This window comes from Dermochelys coriacea, chromosome 1 (genome assembly GCF_009764565.3).
Source record: "Dermochelys coriacea isolate rDerCor1 chromosome 1, rDerCor1.pri.v4, whole genome shotgun sequence".
In the NCBI taxonomy this organism is placed as follows: Eukaryota; Metazoa; Chordata; order Testudines; family Dermochelyidae; genus Dermochelys; species Dermochelys coriacea.
The window spans coordinates 244,940,424-244,961,057 of record NC_050068.2 but is presented as its reverse complement, the minus strand read 5'-3'; the positions used below and the strand labels follow the sequence as shown (position 1 = coordinate 244,961,057).

The 20,634-nt window shown below is 44.2% G+C and overlaps 2 protein-coding genes across 5 annotated transcripts in view; one reads left to right on the top strand and one right to left on the bottom strand.

Moving 5' to 3' along the window:
* Positions 1-18,885, bottom strand: part of ETFBKMT (electron transfer flavoprotein subunit beta lysine methyltransferase) — a 55,791-nt gene extending 36,906 nt beyond the window's left edge. For both annotated transcript variants that reach the window (XM_043518284.1, XM_043518296.1), the window contains exon 1: positions 18,733-18,885. The gene's annotated coding sequence lies outside the window, so the exon portion shown is untranslated. The remainder of the gene's footprint in view (positions 1-18,732) is intronic.
* Positions 18,886-18,956: 71 nt separating this feature from the next.
* The window catches only part of DENND5B (DENN domain containing 5B), a 171,831-nt gene continuing 170,153 nt past the window's right edge, over positions 18,957-20,634 (top strand). The window contains exon 1 of one of the 3 annotated variants that reach the window (XM_038381459.2): positions 18,957-19,449. In XM_038381459.2, the coding sequence (XP_038237387.1) occupies positions 19,338-19,449 (112 nt within the window). In that variant the 5' untranslated portion in view covers positions 18,957-19,337. Of the gene's footprint in view, positions 19,450-19,714; positions 19,928-20,634 lie in introns of those variants that run through there. The other 2 variants (XM_038381450.2, XM_038381468.2) reach the window with 2 other exon arrangements.

The window sequence follows — 20,634 nt, the reverse complement described above, 5'->3', positions numbered from 1 at the left end:
TTGGGGAAGTTTTTAACCTAAGCTGGTAAGAATAAGCTTAGGGGGTCTTTCATGTGGGTCCCCACATCTCTACCCTAAGGTTCAGAATGGGAAAGGAACCCTGACACCAATGATAATCTGCCTGTTGGGGAAGAATGTCCCTGCATACAGCAAGCGCTCATGATGAGTACATGCAGCGCTGATGCAGGCAGCCAAGTATGCAGAAGCCTGAGTGATATGCAAACTTTGGTGGCTATACGCTGCTGTAGCTTGTGTCAACCAAAGTTTGTAGTACAGACACGGCCACAATCCCCTTTTTGAAGGTCTGAGCTCTAAAGCACTGACTACTGATAACCCAATTCTGAAATCAGGGCATGAATTAAGTAATCCAGTACATAAAGTGGAGTGCAGTTTGAATTGCAATTGTCAGTACTCTAGGAGAGAACATTAATCAGCAGGTATTTTCAGGCTATTCCCCTACGAAGAGCATCCAGATGTCCAGGCATGGAATATGAATGGCTAACCTGATGGATGTTAAATTATTAGGCTATTGGCCAACAAACCATAGCTCTGATAGCAGAAGGGTGATGCGGTTGTAGAGTTTGTCTTGGGAGTTTTTTCGGGAAGGATTTGATGATATTCTTAAATTCCTGGGTGAATTGTGGTCTGGGGTCTTCTTTGAGTTCTTTATAGAAGGTGGTGTTGGAGAGTTGTCAGTTAGCCTTGTTAACATAGTCATCATGAACCCATCCTAGGGTCCTTCTACTTGCTTCCCAAGATGTACAAACACAGAAACCCATGATGACTCTTCATATCTGGCCATAGCACTCTTACTGAAGGAATATCATTCAAGACTCACCAAAAAAAAATCCTCAAACCACTCATCGCATAAAGATTCAACTTCTTCCAGGACACAATTGACTTCCTCCAGAAACTCTGCAACATTAACAACCTCCCTCAGAATACCATCCAATCTCACCAAACTTGTCATCAGAAGCAAGTTTCCCACAGTTCAGGTCTCACTGACTCAAAGCAGCAGCAGACTCTGCCATAACAACTGATGCAAAACCTGCAGACATAATGCCACTGCTACCATGATCAGTACCCTGCTGTCCCTGCCCCCCCACAAGATACCTTTCAAGATCCATGGGTCCTACACATGCCTACCACAATATATGGTATATCTTATTCTGTGCAGTAAATGCCCCAATAACAACAATGTGGGTAAAACCAGACAATCAATATACTCTCAAATGACATCACACCAGAAAATTATAAAAGCCACACAAAAAAAACCCAACCAAAACCAAAAACCCAACCCTGTGGGCAAACACTTTCCACAACATGATCATTCTATATCTGACCTCTCAATCCACGTCCTCAAAGAAACTTTTACAACCCCTTTAAAAGATGAGCTTGGGAGCTTATATTCCTAATTTTGCTAGACACTAAAAATCATGATCTTTCTAAAGACACTGAATGTATGGCTTTTTACAGCAATCTTTAACCCACTAACCCCTCCCTCCCTTTTTTGTCCTATGACTGCAGAGGTGTTAAAGGCCACTTGACTTTGAATGCTCACTTACAACACTTTTTGCGAATACAGACTAACACGGCTGCTACTCTGAAACCTGTCATTCCAAATGCAAACAGATGGACATCATACCGAAAGGACTGAAGGTAAAAAATCCATTACAATCTACATACCACACAGATTATGCTGGCAGCTTGTGCCACACACTCTCAAAGAAACTGCGGAACCACCTGATCAACATCCTCTACAGCAAACAGGGAAAGATTAAGAATGAGCTCTCAAAACTGGATACTCTCATAAAGAACCAACCTTCCACACAAACTTCCTCGTGGCTGGACTTTACAAAAACTAGACAAGCCATTTACAACACACACTTTGCTTCTCTACAAAAGAAAAAGGACACTAAGCTATCTAAACTATTACATGCCACAAGGGGCCACAACAATGGTTCCCGTAACCCACCCAGCAATATTGTTAATCTATCCAACTATACTCTTAGCCCAGCAGAAGAATCTGTCCTATCTCGGGGCCTCTCCTTTTGCCCCTCCACCCCCACGAACATGATACAGTTCTGTGGTGACACAGAATCCTATTTTCGACGTCTCAGACTCAAGGAATATTTCCAACACACCTCTGACCAACATATTAACCCACAGAGACCTTCCTACCAACACTACAAAAAGAAGGATTCTGGGTGGACTCCTCCTGAAGGTCGAAACAGCAGCCTGGATTTCTACATAGAGTGCTTCCACCGACGTGCACGAGCTGAAATTGTGGAAAAGCAGCATCACTTACCCCATAACCTCAGCCATGCAGAACACAATGCCATCCACAGCCTCAGAAACAACTCTGACATCATAATCAAAAAGGCTGACAAAGGAGGTGCTGTCGTCATCATGAATAGGTCGTAGTATGAACAAGAGGCTACTAGGCAGCTCTCCAACACCACTTTCTACAAGCCATTACCCTCTGATCCCACTGAGAGTTACCAAAAGAAACTACAGCATTTGCTCAAGAAACTCCCTGAAAAAGCACAAGAACAAATCCGCACAGACACACCCCTAGAACCCCGACCTGGGGTATTCTATCTGCTACCCAAGATCCATAAACCTGGAAATCCTGGACGCCCCATCATCTCAGGCATTAGCACCCTGACAGCAGGATTGTCTGGCTATGTAGACTCCCTCCTCCGGCACTTCGTTACCAGCACTCCCAGCTATCTTCGAGACACCACTGACTTCCTGAGGAAACTACAGTCCATTGGTGATCTTCCTAAAAACACCATCCTAGCCACTATGGATGTAGAAGCCCTCTACACCAACATTCCACACAAAGATGGACTACAAGCCGTCAGGAACAGTATCCCCAATAATGTCACGGCTAACCTGGTGGCTGAACTTTGTGACTTTGTCCTCACCCATAACTATTTCACATTTGGGGACAATGTATACCTTCAAATCAGTGGCACTGTGATGGGTACCCGGATGGCCCCACAGTATGCCAACATTTTTATGGCTGACTTAGAACAACGCTTCCTCAGCTCTCGTCCCCTAATGCCCCTACTCTACTTGCGCTACATTGATGACATCTTCATCATCTGGACCCATGGAAAAGAAGCTCTTGAGGAATTCCACCATGATTTCAACAATTTCCATCCCACCATCAACCTCAGCCTGGACCAGTCCACACAAGAGATCCACTTCCTGGACACTACGGTGCTAATAAGAGATGGTCACATAAACACCACCCTATATCGGAAACCTACTGACCGCTATTCCTACCTACATGCCTCTAGCTTTCATCCAGATCATACCACTCGATCCATTGTCTACAGCCAAGCTCTGCGATATAACCGCATTTGCTCCAACCCCTCAGACAGAGACAAACACCTACAAGATCTCTATCATGCATTCCTACAACTACAATACCCACCTGCTGAAGTGAAGAAACAGATTGACAGAGCCAGAAGAGTACCCAGAAGTCACCTACTACAGGACAGGCCCAACAAAGAAAATAACAGAACGCCACTAGCCATCACCTTCAGCCCCCAACTAAAACCTCTCCAACACATCATTAAGGATCTACAACCTATCCTGAAGGACGACCCATCACTCTCACAGATCTTGGGAGACAGGCCAGTACTTGCTTACAGACAGCCCCCCAATCTGAAGCAAATACTCACCAGCAACCACACACCACACAACAGAACCACTAACCCAGGAACCTATCCTTGCAACAAAGCCCGTTGCCAACTCTGTCCACATATCTATTCAGGGGATACCATCATATGGCCTAATCACATCAGCCAAACTATCAGAGGCTCGTTCACCTGCGCATCTACCAATGTGATGTATGCCATCATGTGCCAGCAATGCCCCTCTGCCATGTACATTGGCCAAACTGGACAGTCTCTACGTAAAAGAATGAATGGACACAAATCGGACATCAAGAATTATAACATTCAAAAACCAGTTCGAGAACACTTCAATCTCTCTGGTCACTCGATTACAGACCTAAGAGTGGCTATCCTTCAACAAAAAAGCTTCAAAAACAGACTCCAACGAGAGACTGCTGAATTGGAATTAATTTGCAAACTGGATACAATTAACTTAGGCTTGAATAGAGATTGGGAATGGATGAGTCATTACACAAAGTAAAACTATTTCCCCATGTTATTTCTCCCCCCCACCCCACCCACCCCCCCGTTCCTCAGATATTCTTGTTAACTGCTGGAATTAGCCTACCTTGCTTGTCACCATGAAAGGTTTTCCTCCTTTCCCCACCCTGCTGCTCGTGATGGCTTATCTTAAGTGATCACTCTCCTTACAGTGTGTATGATAAACCCATTGTTTCATGTTCTCTGTGTGTGTATATAAATCTCCCCTCTGTTTTTTCCATCAAATGCATCCGATGAAGTGAGCTGTAGCTCACGAAAGCTTATGCTCTAATAAATTTGTTAGTCTCTGAGGTGCCACAAGTACTCCTTTTCTTTTTGCGAATACAGACTAACATGGCCGCTACTCTGAAACCTGTCACTTACAACATGTGAGAGACAAGGTGGGTGAGGTAACTTTTATTGCACCACTTTCTGTTGGCAAGGGAGACAATCTTTCACAGAGCTCTTCTTCAGATCTTACGTGTTAACTGCCTATGCTGAACAATCTGACAGTCTGAGTGCTTTTCCTAGAAATCCTTTTGTCTCTCTCACCAACAGAAGTTGGTTCAATAAAAGATATTACCTCATGCACCTTGTCTCTTTAATATCCTGTTACTAACACGGCTACAACAACACTACAAATAGCTATGACAGTACAGTCAGAATAGAACGTAGGGGCCACAGAAATCTTTAATCTGCCAGGATTATCTCTAGGTTTATAACAGTGTTGTTTCAGTGATGTGAATATGTGTTTGCCAATTATGGACCAAAGAATAAACAACGGCCTTCTGCCATTTGATTAAAAATACCATGTTGAGTATTCATTCCACTATGTTGTTCAGAACTTTCATTCATCTCATTTTTTTGTATTTGCTATAGATTCTAGGACTCCTTAGCAAACCTCTTGTGCTTTTGTAATGGTGCTGTGTGGCATTGTAATGTAGATGCCCGGCATTTCTCCTTGAAATCAAAGTGCACCAGTGGGAAGCCTGATGACAAATGCTGAAATCACACTTCAGTTCAATTTGCATCCAGACAGAAGGCATTGAGGTGGTCAATTTTTAAAAGTGCCTTAGGAGAACTCCTGTGTGACTCACTGATTTATTTTGTCCAAACTGCATGATAATATTAGGCTGAATGCTGCTCCCACTAAAGTCAGTGTATGCGGGATAGGAACTCTCTTTGGGGATAGCAACATGGAAAAAACATGTTTTAACCAGACTGAAACATCATGTCTTTGCTCCGCTATACATGAAGACTAGAATGAATTTTTTGTTTTTTTAATCCCAGATATCCATATTGGCTAGCCTTATTATGTTAAACATTAGTTGTCCACAGCCAAATATAAATAGTCTACACTTAAGCTTGGCTTAGAATACTCATTTTGATAGTGGGGATACTGCCATACTCTATTACTTCAATCTGCAAAAATATGCATGTCTTTGTTTCTGTGTCACAAGACTTCTGGCACATTACTGCTTTCGATGTTTCTCACAAAACCGATTCTGTGACATCAATGCTAGGAATGTCCTGAGGCCTTGATGTCAGAGATGTAAATGGTTATCTGTTTCCAAGCCTACACCGACAGTAGTATATGCTAGACACATGCCATAGGCAGTATATTCCTAACAGAAAACACGTTATCAGTTTCGGCCTAGATAGTCACGGGAGAGCCAGTATCATAACTAACAAACCTGAGAGCATCCTAAATCCAGCACGAGTTTACCTTCATCAGCCGGCAGCAATGCTGAAGTGCACCTGAGATGCACCCACATTGAAATGACTCAGCAATGTCTGCCAACACCGAGGTTTAACTCAGGGGTCAGCAACCTTTCAGAAGTGGTGTGCTGAGTCTTCCTTTATTCACTCTAATTTAAGGTTTTGCGTGCCAGTAATACATTGTAACGTTTTTAGAAGGTCTCTTTCTATAAGTCTATAATATATAACTGAACTATTGTTGTATGTAAAGTTAATAAGGTTTTTAAAATGTTTAAGAAGCTTCATTTAAAATTAAATTAAAATGCAGAGCCCCTTGGACTGGTGGCCAGGACCCGGGCAATGTGAGTGCCGCTGAAAATCAGCTCGCGTGCTGCCTTTGGCACGCGTGCCATAGGTTGCCTACCCCTGGTTTAACTTGATGCCTAGTAAAAGAAATGTCTGCATCATGGTAAGACAGCCACAGGGTTCGCTTTACTAATAACTGTGCAGTGCACTTACACGGCACTTTATCCGCAGATCTCAAAGCAGTTTCAAAGGTAGAAAAGCGTCATTATCTTAATTTTACAGACAGGGTAAGAACAAAGAGCTTAATGGCCTGATTTATGGGAGCTGAGCATGCTCAATACTTCTGAAAATCAGGCCTAAGCAACTTGGCCAAGGTCACACAGCAAGTCAGTGACTCCATCACACAGTGACGGAATCTCCACTGTGTGGGTGATTTTGCTTGATGCCCACAGAATAATGTCTCCATTGGTATGTGACAATGCTGGTGATCTGTCTAGTCAGGATACTTGCAGAGGGTTTGTCTCACCGGTGGCCGCAAAGGACTTTAAATCTCCCATGACCTGAGCATAGGATGAATACTCTATCTGTCCTAGAACAGCACTTTGGTCTCCATGATTTGGGCACCAACTCTATTGGAAAAGACCATTGGTCTCACGTGGCTTCGCTCTTGAGTCCACTGTGTTCAACGGGACAGTCCACTCCCCAGGCAGTGACAAGAATGCACTGCGCAGACATATCAGATTTCATTAATCCTCAGCACAAACAAAACTTATAAGTACTACTGCAGTAGCACAAATCATCCTAACAGCAATCTCAGCTAAATAACAACATGCAAATATTACTGGATGTATCTGAAACAAACAAAATGCAATGAGCTCAAACTGGTACTGACTTTTATGAATTCGTCATACATGGAAAAAGCCACAGAAACTCTGGCAAGATCATTATAATGTAAGAGGTGACAATGGTAAATAACAGATAGAACAGGTTTCAGAGTAGCAGCTGTGTTAGTCTGTATTCGCAAAAAAGAAAAGCAGTACTTGTGGCACCTTAGAGACTAACAAATTTATTTGAGCATAAGCTTTCGTGAGCTACAGCTCACTTCATCAGATGCATTCGGTGGAAAATACAGTGGGGAGATTTATATACACACACTGAGAACATGAAACAATGGGTTTTATCATACACACTGTAAGGAGAGTGATCACTTAAGATGAGATATTACCAGCAGGAAGGAGGGGGGGAAAGGAGGAAAACCTTTTGTGGTGATAATCAAGGTGGGCCATTTCCAGCAGTTAACAAGAACGTCTGAGGAACAGTGGGGGGTGGGTTGGGGGGAGAAATAACATGGGGAAATAGTTTTACTTTATGTAATGACCCATCCACTCCCAGTCTCTATTCAAGCCTAAGTTAATTGTATCCAGTTTGCAAATTAATTCCAATTCAGCAGTCTCTCTTTGGAGTCTGGTTTTGAAGTTTGATACAGTTCTGTGGTGACCCAGAATCCTATTTTTGACGTCTCCGACTCAAGGAATATTTCCAACACACCTCTAACCAACGTATTAACCCACGGGGACCTTCCTACCAACATTACAAAAAGAAGGATTCTGGGTGGACCCTCCTGAAGGTCGAAATAACAGACTGGACTTCTACATAGAGTGCTTCTGCCGACGTGCATGGGCTGAAATTGTGGAAAAGCAGCATCACTTGCCCCATAACCTCAGCCGTGCAGAACACAATGCCAACCACAGCCTCAGAAACAACTCTGACATCATAATCAAAAAGGCTGACAAAGGAGGTGCTGTCGTCATCATGAATAGGTCGGAATATTCTTTTTCTTTTTCACAGATAAAACAGTAATAATTTTTGAATTCATTATGTGTACCATTGCTCAATGAATAATTATGCTAGTGAAAAGCACTGTGTTTCTGTTCAAGTTTAATCTTTTACAGATATGAGGCTGGTACTGAAGATAAGCCACTCACTTGATTGGTATTATAATTTGATTTAGTTCAGAATATATGCCTGCAGTATCTGCTTTCTCAGTAATTGTGAATTTGTGCTGGGGAAAACCTATTAGTTGTGTGTTTATGCCTACCAACTTGGCTTATTCAGTTTTAAACTCCAAAAGCATACTGAAGTCTCCAATCTATTATTTTTAAAAAGTATGTTTGCTTCATTCACTTTGCCAGCTCTTCTTCTCTTGCTAATTAATTTGTCTCCTTCCATTTTTGCCTTTGTGTTTTTCTTCATCCTTCCCCTGTGCCTACAATGATCTTACTCTGTCTTCAAATCCCTCCTTAAAACCAACCCACTGCTTTCAGCTAGCTCTCCAGTCGACTCCTACACTAGTGTGCTCTATTTAATTTTCTTATGGTCAAATCTAAAAATCTATTCTTTCAAGCTTTATATACATTTATTTGCATCTTATTTTCTGTTAGTGTTGTCCCTCCATCCCTTCCCTTATGGCACTATCTAAATATTTAGATAAAAATAATAAAGACTTTAAATGGAAAATCAATGTGGCCTTGGCAGATGCTGAAAATTCTATGCAACAAATTCTGGACCAATGTGAGAGATTCAAGAGCAGTATATCACGGGGAACAGATGTCTTTCATTGAAGAATTCTGAAGCAAATGAATGGTTTCAGAGTAGCAGCCATGTTAGTCTGTATTCGCAAAAAGAAAAGGAGTACTCGTGGCACCTTAGAGACTAACAAATTTATTTGAGCATAAGCTTTCGTGAGCTACAGCTCACCGTGAGCTGTAGTTCACGAAAGCTTATGCTCAAATAAATTTGTTAGTCTCTAAGGTGCCACAAGTACTTTTTTTCTTGAAGCAAATGAAGTGTGAGACAGCAGAGTCACTGACAAGTACGTGCAATATATGCTTACAACAGAACATTTTAAAAACCTTTCGCTGAAGCACTGGCCACTGGCAGAAGTAGGATGCAGGGCTTGATAGAGCAATAGTCTGATTCTTTATGGCAAATCCTAAGAGGAAAAACTGAAAAACGGTGTTAGCAGTTGACCCAGTTTAAAGTGACAGATTTTGAAAAGTAAGACTTGCTGTGAGATTAAGGAAAGTGCAAGTAATGAAAGCAAGAAATGGTAATAACTTGAAACTGCTGAGAATTATCCACTGCGAGCAAACACAACTGAGGAAAAGATTAAACCTGCCCAGCCAAAATCTTCCACTCTGACTTCCCACAAATAAGAGATTTCAGAGTAGCAGCCATGTTAGTCTGTATTCGCAAAAAAGAAAAGGAGTACTTGTGGCACCTTAGAGACTAACAAATTTATTTGAGCATAAGCTTTCATGAGCTACAGCTCACTTGGTAGTGGGACAGAGCTGTCACTATACGGATGTGGATTAGATGGGGGAGGGTTCCATATTCTTCCCTGGGCCTGGTTCTCTGTTGCCTTTCCCCTTGTATAGTCATTTATGCCCATGCAAAGTGGGGATAAAATGCTACTAGTGATTTGATCGTGTTGTACAGCCACTGTGCACAGATGTAAATGACAACAAATAGTGCAAGGCAATGGAGAGCCAGGCCCAGGGAAGAATACAGAAAAGAAAAGCTGGGCATAAACTGAATATCCAGGCCAGACACTGACATGAAAAAACTATTGTCACAAGATCTAAGGAAAAGCGTCTGGGTATAGTTAGTACCCTCCAAATTGCTAGCTGTGCTTGCTACTGTTGCTACTGAATATTTTCCTCATCAAGGATCTTCCAAAAAACCTACAGACTCCTATTAGAAGCCAGGGTAAAGAACGACGAGTAAATCACGAAAGAAAGCAACTTGCTGTGTCTCAAACTAGACGAATCTGGAGGGAAAGAATCAGACTGGATAAGAACAACTTATATGGGGGGATTTGGACAAGAAAAATCCTGCCCAGAGGGGGCCATGTCACTACTTGCTAGTTCACAGACACTTGACCCAGTGAAGTGCTTGTGAGGCAGCTGGGTCTGCTAGGGTTACTGAGGATGAATTGAGTGGTTTGCAAAGGACAATGCGAGGTGTGGGGCTTCCTCTTTACTAAAAGAAGAAATGAATACTCGGGTGAAACTCAGAAGGAAGTACCTGGCTCTTCTACTGGTTCTGTTGAAGCTATACTTACAACAACAGGAGGGAAGGTGTGAAGGAGGGCTGACCCTAAGGATAGATCAGGAAGAGTACTGGTGACAGAAACCTGTGTGTGTCAAGAGAATGGTTTTGTTGGATATTTATAGTTACATTCTAAAGGGTTCTATTTTACAACGTTATATTTATTATTAGTGTGATTGAAATGTCTCTGTATATGCGTAATATATTTGAATAAAAATTATTGCTCTGTGTAGGAGATGGCTAAAACACACCATTACAGAATTGCCCCTTACATAAGTGAAAAGTCAGAACTGAAAAGTTAAAGCTTTTGAGTACTTCTTTTGGGAGGGATCTAATTCATATAGCTTTAAATATCTTGTATTTACTGCTTTTCAGGGATGCTATATCATACACTCATCTTCAGCAGAGAAGCCTGCAACAAAGGAACAAATATTAGTATTATCTCAATAAAAAACAGTTTGGTTTGGATGAAAGTGAGGGCCTGAGTGAACTCTAGGCATGTGATCTAGAGCTGAATGGTCAAACAGAAGTAAGTTAATAAACAAACCAAACTACATAAAGTAACCTAGCTCTTGGTGAGATGTAGGGAAAATAAAAAGCCACTCAGCTGATCCTACTTAGAACTGGCAAAAATCCTGATAAACTCCATGCTGCAGTCAGAGAAATGACGCGCACACAAGCAGATTTAATTTTTTTCTGTTTATAGAAAAAATATCTGTTGACAATACATCAATGTAAGTAGCTTAAAAGCAAAAAAGGGTAGCTGGCATGCCCACCATTGAGATATAGTTTGACACTGAGAGCAGATATAACTTGTGGTCATTAAAAAAGGCTACTGTAATTTGGGGCTGCTTACATAGAAACATCACATTACATCTCCACTTCTCCCTCTGCATATGGCTCTGGTGCTGTCACACCTGCAATACTGAGTTCAGTTCTAGACACTTCATTATCAGAGAGAGATTGCTAAATTTGAGGGAGTTCAGAGAAAAGCACAAAAAATTATTAGGAAGTTGGAGGAGATGATTTATAAGGAAAGATTAAAATGTCTAAATGTAGAGAGCTTTTTTTTCTAAGTGAAAACTGAAAGGGGACATAGTGGTCAACAAATAATTGAAAGGTATAAACACCAGAATGGGAGAATATTTATGATGGTACAAGGACCATGAGTAATAATGAGATGAAATGAAGAAAGATAAATTATATGTTGAGTATTGGGAGAAACTTCCTTACAAATAGATAGTTTAGATGGTGGAATGGTTGTCTAAGACACATTGTGGAAGCCTGACATTTGGAATATTATAAATTAGACACAATAAAACTATAGAAAATATAGTGTAGGAAGCAGTCTTGCAAGGGTAAAGATGGGGGCATATCATTACTGGATAATGGGTCCTTCAGTAGGTATTTTCATCTCTAATGTCTTTGAATCTCAGATTCCATCATCCAAAGTGGGTGATCCGAACAATTGACCTTCCTAAGATTTTTCATGTAATACTAAAAAAAAGGGGATTAAGGAAATGGGGAGAAAACCAGACTAAACTCATTCCTGGGACACGTCAGAATGACTATAAGCCTCACTGCCTTCACAGCAACATATAAAACACTTCTTCCTTCTCACTCTTCAGCAATAACAGTGCATGTAAACAAACCAAAACTTTCCTTCCACCTAGATTCTACAGGCCAGATCCTCTGCTGTTGCAAATTGACGTAGCTCTGTTGAAGTCAGTGGAGCTAAGTGATTAAAATGGGGTTAGGGTCTGTTGCTATGCAGTGTTGCCAATCCCAAGCATTCAAAAATAATGAGTCAGGCTTAAAAAAAAAAAAAAAAAAGTGAAATCCTGGGCTATTGAAGTCAGTACGAGTTTAAACAATCACTTCAATGGAGCCAAGATTTCATCCCATATGATTGGCTTAGAAAAATCATGAGATTTTTAAAATAGTACCACTTTTTATCCTTTTTATTTGCCTTCTGGTTTTTGAGCCTTTGGGGTTCACATGTTCAAGCTTATCACCTCAACCATAAGGAATAAAAATGTATTTTTTTTATATAGTAGAATGAAAGATGAGCCTTTTACACAATCACAGGAGTATAGGAACTGGGACTTTATTACAAAACAAACAATTGTCTCATAAAATTTGTAAGGCATTCAAACAATACAGTGATGGGCATACTATAAAACCCTAGATAAGAAAGAGAAGTTAAATAAAAATGTAGGTTAAAATCAAATGTATCAATAAACCTTAATTGTAATTTATGATCAGTGCAATCCCACAGAGGGTATATAACCATTTTTAAATGCAGTCTTTTTCAGGTGTACATGAGTACACTATCATTCTACTATGATTGCAACCTCATAATTAATTTTGTTTCTAAATTTGTACACAAGAAAAGAGAATTTTTGCTAGCATCCTACCTAAATTTAATTTGGATAACTAAATTCTACTGGCATACAGTAAATTCCTCTTTTTTCCCATATGGATATGATATACTTCCCGTCTTTTCTTACACTGTTGGGCTGCTGTGTGCTGCTTAACAACTGCTACAAACTACCACCCTACAGATGAAGTGAGCTGTAGCTCACGAAAGCTCATGCTCAAATAAATTTGTTAGTCTCTAAGGTTCCACAAGTGCTCCTTTTCTTTTTGCGAATACAGACTAACACGGCTGCTACTCTGAAACCTATCTTTCAGTGTTGACCTTAGTAATTCCTATATACAATGGGGGACTACTGTGCCACAAGGTGGGTGAGGTAATATCTTTTATTGGACCAATGTCTGTTGCTGAAAGAGAGAACTTTAGCGCTACTATTGAGGCCCAGTATACACTAAAGTTAGGTTGATATAAGGCAGCTTACGTTGACCTACTTGTTTTAGTGTCTACACTACAGCCTTGCTCCCACCGAAGTAAGTGCTCTATTACACCGACATAATAACACCGCCTCAACGAGAGGCGTAGGGCTTATGTTGGTGTAGACACTGCATTACTTACATCTGCTGTTGGCTATCATTCTTGTCAATTTCATGGCTCCCCGCTGGAGCCGTGAAATTGACAAGAAAGACTGGTAGGCTACCTGCTGTGAACCCGAGGCCTGGCTCACAGATCAGACTGTCACTCTGGGGACGGTGGGGGCTCCGGCTACAGCCCAGTTCCCCCCTCAGGTTCCCGGCTCCCCCCTCCCAGCTAGGCTGCTGCCTGAGCTCCCTGCTAGGAGCCTGGCGGCCCCAAGGGGATCCTGGTTCCCTGCTCCCTGCTGCGAGCCCTATAGCTGCCCAAGCTCCCAGCGGGAGTGGGGAAGCAAGAGCCCAGGTGGCAGCTGGGCTCCTGGAGGACAGTGGGGAGCCCGGGTGGCAGCGGGGAGCTGGCGGCAGTCCGGTTCCCACCAGGGAGCTCCACGATGAGCTGAGAGCCCCGGTGGTACTGGTCTCCCAGTAGGGAGCAGAGCTGAGAGCCTAGATTGGGCTCCCACCTGGGAGTGGAGCTGAGAGCCTGGGCAGCTGCTGGGCAGCTCTGTGCGGAGTTGAGTACCCAGGCTCTCAGCCCCCAAAACTGTTCCTTAAGTCGGTGGAAGCGCTCCTGGTGAGGACGCACACCACCAACAGCAGGAGGGCAGTGTGGATATGAAAACTGCAGTAATTACTGCAATGGCTGTAAATTGACCTAATATAGGTCGACTTAAGTTGGTAATACAGACATGCCTGCAGAGCTCTTCTTCAGGTCTGGGAAAGGTAGTCAGAGTGTTACAGCTAAATAGAAGGTGGAAAGGTTGTTTAGCATGAGGAGTTAACACATATTGTAAGAGACCATTCAAAGTCAAGTGGCCTTTAACACCTCTGCAATCATAGGACAAAAACGGGGGGGTGGGGGGTTAGTGGGTTACAGATTGCTGTAAAAAGCCAATAATTCAGTCTTTATTAAGACCATGATTTTTAGTGTTTAGCAAAGTTATGAATATAAGCTCCCAGGCTCATCTTTTGAAGGTGTTGTGCTGTTTTCCTTTGAGGACAAGGACTGAGAGGTCAGATATGGAGTGATTGTGTTGTGAAGTGTTTGTCCACAGGTGATATGGGGTTTTTTTTCCTTTACAATTTTAAGTGTGAGTTCATTTGAGAGTGTAGTGATTGTCTGGTTCCACCCACATGGTTGTTATTGGGGCATTTAGTGCACTGGATGAGGTACACCACATGATTGTTGTGTGTAGGACTCACAGATCTTGAATGGTGTGTTGTGGGGGGCTTTGATCAACATAGCATTGGCGATATTGTCTGCAGGTTTCGCATCTGTTGTTATGGCAGAGTCTGGTTCTGCTTTGAGTTGGTGTGTCCTGGTCTGTGGGGTGCTGGCTTCTCATGATGAGCATGGTGAGATTGAGGGGGATTGTTTGAAGGCCAAAAAAGGGGGGTTGGGAAATATTTCTCTTACAATGTGATTCCCCCCAAAAGATATTACCTCACCCATCTTGTCTCTCTAATATCCTGTGACCAACATGGCTACAACAACACTGCAAACTATTGTTAATAGACCAGAATAGTCCTGAAATGAATTTATGATAGTACTGGTTTCAGAGTAGCAGCCGTGTTAGTCTGTATTCGCAAAAAGAAAAGGAGTACTTGTGCCACCTTCGAGACTAACAAATTTATTTGAGCATAAGCTTTCGTGAGTTACAGCTCACTTCATCGGATGCACTCAGTGGAAAATACAGTGGGGAGATTTATATACATGGAGAACATAAAACAATGGATGTTACCATACACAGAGTGATCACTTAAGGTGCGCTATTACCAGCAGAAGAGCGGGAGCGGGGGTTGGGACCTTTTGTGGTGATAATCAAGGTGGGCCATTTCCAGCAGTTGACAAGAACGTCTGAGGAACAGTGGGGGGAGGGGAAGATGGGGAAATATTTTTACTTTGTGTAATAACCCATCCACTCTCAGGCTCTAAACAAATTTATTTGAGCTGATTTGGAATTAATTTGCAAACTGGATACAATTAACTTAGGCTTGAATAGAGACTGGGAGTAGATGGGTCATTACATAAAGTAAAACTATTTCCTCATGTTTATCCCCACCCCCCACTGTTCCTCAGACATTCTTGTCAACTGCTGGAAATGGCCCACCTTGATTATCACTACAAAAGGTTTTCTTCCTCCACCCCCCCCCCCGCCCGCTGGTAATAGCTCATCTTAAGTGATCACTCTCCTTACAGTAAAAAGAAAAGGAGTACTTGTGGCACCTTAGAGACTAACAAATTTATTAGAGCATAAGCTTTCGTGAGCTACAGCTCACTGCATCGAATGCATCCGATGAAGTGAGCTGTAGCTCACGAAAGCTTATGCTCTAATAAATTTGTTAGTCTCTAAGGTGCCACAAGTACTCCTTTTCTTTTTGCGAATACAGACTAACACGGCTGCTACTCTGAAACCTCTCCTTACAGTGTATATGATAACACCCGTTGTTTCATGTTCTCTGTGTATATAAATCATCTCCCCACTGTATTTTCCACTGAATGCATCCGATGAAGTGAGCTGTAGCTCACGAAAGCTTATGCTCAAATAAATTTGTTAGTCTCTAAGGTGCCACAAGTACTCCTTTTCTTTTTATGATAGTATTGTACAGTATAGATTAATAGGTTCCTTAATTATTCATTTGGCAATAACTGTAGTAAGGAGACTTGTAGGTACTTCCAAAGGCTACCTCTTAAGAGCTTTTCTACATGTACATCACTGCAGCGGCACCAATGCAGCTGTGCTGCTGCAGCGCATCTGATGAAGACTTTCTATGTCGATTGGAGAGAGCTCTCCCAGCATAATAAAACCACCTCCACGAGTAGTAGAAGCTGTCAGTTGGAGAAGCTCTCCCGACGATATAGCGCTGTCTACTCCAGTGCTTATGTTGGCGTAACTTACATCACTCGGGGGGGTGGGGGAGGGTGTTATTCAAATCCCTGAGTGACATAAGTTCTGCCGACATAAGTTGTAGTGTAGATATAGACGGAGGTGATGAAGAAGCCATAGACTGCTAATGTTTTTGTGGAACTCTTGTTTATGCTTTATGGGTGCCAAGTGAAGGAGGACTGGTAACTCAGCAGCCACCTACTTATTTTTGACAGTCTAGTCAGAAATGTTCTTATACCGGCCAGTTTCCTTAAACAGTTTATGGATTTTAAAGTAAATAATAATAGAATCCAGAATAATCTATTTCTCTTCGAATATTATTCACTTTAGTCTGCCTTACATTTTTAGAGTGACAGGTTTCAGAGTAGCAGCCGTGTTAGTCTGTATTCGCAAAAAGAAAAGGAGTACTTGTGGCACCTTAGAGACTAACAAATTTATTAGAGCATAAGCTTTCGTGAGCTACAGCTCACTTCATCGGATGCATTTGGTGGAAAAAACAGAGGAGAGATTTATATACACACACACAGAGAACAACTCTTGTTCTCTGTGTGTGTGTATATAAATCTCTCCTCTGTTTTTTCCACCAAATGCATCCGATGAAGTGAGCTGTAGCTCACGAAAGCTTATGCTCTAATAAATTTGTTAGTCTCTAAGGTGCCACAAGTACTCCTTTTCTTTTTACATTTTTAGAGTGTCTTATAGTAGTTCTTATGGCTTCTGGTATTCTTATATCTATGTTGATTAAATTTACTCTGGATGCCGCTGGAGCCTTGTATCATATAGGGCTCTCTCCAGCACTAGCAGCTGTGCAGTTGAAACAACGGTAGTATTGGTGGGAATTTTCCCTAAAATTCTCCAGGATAGACAAGTCCCAAGGCAGGGATTGCATCTTCCTGTCTGTTTACATAGCATCAAACACACTGTCTGGGCTGTGCTCTGTACTCAACCCTCCCTCTTTAAAATTCCTTCTGAAAACATACTTTTCCAGAAGCCTCACAAAAAACTAAAGCACATCAATATCCTGTGTACGCCACACAGGGGGGACACATTCTGGATTCTGCAGCACTGTAGTGGAAATTCTGCAAACTAAATTTTAAAAATAAAGCTTTTATGAAAATTGAATAATAGTCAGTGCAGTAGCACCTCTTATTTATTTTTACATTACAATACTTTTTTAAAACACATTTTCAGTTTTTCGCTATGCCAAATATTGTTACCTTTAGTTCCCGAGTCAATAGGTAAAATTCTCAAAAGCACCTAAGTTACTGTAGTGTAGACAAAACTAAGTCATTATTGAAATGGGACTCAGGGTTTGTCTACATTACAGATGCTACAATGGCAAGCTATGATGCAGCAACTGTAGCGTAGACCCATCCTACAACGACAGAAAGAGTTTTTCCACTGCTCTAGTTAGTTCACCTCCTCTACAGGTGATAGCTAGGTTGACAGAAGAACCTAATTCACAGCCTCTGAGTGACACAGCTAGGTCAGCCCAAGACTGTTTCCTCATTAGAAATGCTGCAGTGGCACCACTGTAGTTCTTTGTTGGAGACACTCATTACAGCAATGGGAGGGGTTCTCCACATCGCTGTAATTAATCCACCTAGAAGTCTTCTGTTGACCTAGTACTGACTATAGCTGTACCTAAGGCTATGACTAGACTATCACCTATGTCGGCAAAACTTGTCACTCATGGGTGTGAATATTCCACCCCCTTGAGCGACATAAGTTACACTGACATAAGTGCCAGTGTGCACAGTGCTATGTCGGCGGGAGAGTTTCTCCTGCCGACATAGCTTCTGCCTCTCGCAGGGGTGGTTTTATTATGCTGATGGGTGAGCTCTCTCTGGTCTGCACAGAGCAGTCGTTCTCAACATGCGCCTGGCAGGCCGCTTGCGGCCCAATCAGCACAGACCTATGGCCCACGAGACATCCTCAGGGCCAAAAAGGTACTATTGTATGTGGCCCAGAATGGTAAATAGGTTCAGAACCACTGGCATTGAGTGTCTTCCCCAGATGTGCTGCAGTGGTGCAGCTGTACAAGTAGAAATTTTAAGGCTATGGCTACACGGGCAATTGAATGACAAAACTTTCGTCTTCAGAGGGGTTTAAACCTCCTGCCGACAACACAAACGCTGCTCATTGGGGGTGGAAGTTTTTGTTGGCAGGAGTGCCGACAAACAGCAGCTACCCTGCGCATTTTTAGCAGCACAGCTGTAGTGACACAGCCCTGTCGCTAAAAGCTGTGTAGTGTAGACATACCTCAGTGTACACCGGGCCTGTGGCTCCAAAATCAGTGAGGTGTTTTGTAAAATGTTGGCAAAGGTCTCATTTGGCTGAATGGGACAGCTGGCACCTCTGGAGCTGAGCGCACACCCCACGCTGCATTGGCTGCAGAGTTTAGAGGATTGTTTTCCCTACCAGGAGAGCCTGCCATAGGCTTTTTCTAAAACGAAAGCTGAGAGTGTGGAGCACAACTGGGCAGCCGGAGGCGAGCTCCAGGACTAGGCCCTGAAATGGGCCGTGAGTCTAAACAAACCGGGCTCCGCCTTTACCTCTCTACGGTCTGCTTTGGAGCCCTGCTGGGAGAGATCGCAGCTCCTGGGGGGTCACGTTGCTAACCGTGACCTGCGCAGAGAGCTGCGCGCCGCGCTGCACCGCGCTGCAATACAGCAGCCTGGGGCAGGGGGCCGAGGGGGCCCGGGCGGGAGGCTCCCCGGCACCCGCCTCCCGCTGCCGTGCAGTGATTTAAATGTCCCGCTGTGCCCGCCTCTTCCCCTCCCTGTGACTGGCTGCTGCAGCAGGGAGGACGCTCAGCACAGCGAGCGCTTGCCCTCTTCCCCCGCTCAGCTGACAGCGGCTGGGGGCATTGCATGCATTGCCACCGCCTGGGCGCTCGCTGCTGGCGGCGCGAGCCCTTCGCTGCGCTCTCGTGCCCGGCGGGGTCCTGCGGGAGCGCGAGCCGCGGCCCAAGAGAGGCCGGGAGCGGCGCGAACCGCGGTTGCTGCGCCTCCTCCTACCCCCCCAGGAGCCGCGCGAGACCCTGCCGCTGGGGATGGAGACGCCGCGGCTGTGACCAGCCGCAGGAGCGCGAGATCCCGGCCCGGCCCCCGCGCGCCGGGGCGAGCGCAGAGCAGCCGCCGCCGCCGCCGCCGCCGGGATGAGTGGGAGCGCTGCCCCCGGGCCCGGCTCGGCGCCTTGCCGCTTCGCTCACTACTTCGTGCTGTGCGGGACCGACGCGGACAGCGGGCTGGAGCCCGACGAACTGGCCGGTAAGCCAGCGGGGGTGGGCGCTGCGCCGCAGCGGGCAGGGGACGCCGGGTGGTTCCCGGGCTGCGTTTCATTGCCCCCTTCATCCCTGCTGCAACCTTCTGCCGTGTCCTCCCAGGCTGCGCCCTGGAGCCCCCTCCTCCCCCGGGAGGGCGGCAGCGTGTGTTGCCCGCACTGTCATTGCGACGTGTTCTCCGCACCGCCGTGTTAGCAGGCGGGGGCGTTTGCGCGCTAACAGCTTCAGAGCAGCTATTAATATCCTGGCGAGAGCAGCGCACCCAGGGGAGGCTGGTCCCGCGGGGGCTGCCTGCCTGTGTCGGTGCACAAACCCTACAGCAGGCCGGGGCGCTCTCTTCCCTGCCCATCGAGGTGCGCAGGCTGCTCGGCGTCTTCCCTGTGCTCCTCGTGCGCTCCCGGGGAGTCCCTCGCAAGGGATGTGCCTAATAATCCGGGGGGAGGCTGCTTCTGACCTCAGATTTGGTAATGTCTCCTTGTATTGCTAAACTCTCCCCACCCACCCCAGAAGCCTGAGTTCCAGCCACTGATTGCAGCGCAAGAAACCAACTGGATGCAAAGCACGATTGCATTCACCGTTCTCTGAAAAGGCTTCCGGCTTCCCTCTGCCCATCGCCCCACTTTCAGTGGCGGTGCTTTAGAGAAACCTGCTGCAGTGGCTAGGACTGGTTATGTCAGTGGGAGTAAGCAGATCACATTTAGATGTGCTGCTGTAATCTTATTACAGCTTGGACTTTATCCTTTACGTTTAGCTGCATTTGCCTCATACTTCAGAGGTTGCTGTGAAGATGTAATCAGTCAGAAACGTGTGCATTTCGCGGTAACTTGGGCTCAAAGAGCAGGAAAAGCTACCTTTGGACTTTCTGGCACTATGAAACAGTCTGTTTCTGTCCCTGCCGTGGTTCTCCCTCTTGAAGGTTTGGGGTTTTCCGCAATTAGTAGAAAATCAAAGTAAATTGATTTGGAGGGTGTGAAGCACACGAGTATTTCACTGCAGGTCTGAGTTAGGAGGGGGTAAGAGAGGTAACTGTTGGAGGGGGTGTAACTCGTGTAGAGGGATATAGGGAAAACTAAGAGGCCTTCTCCATGGTGGTGAACCAAGAGTCTTGGGCTGCAGTTGTATTTTAAGTCCTCCAAGGTGTTCATCTTCAAACAGAAAAGGAAACCTGTTT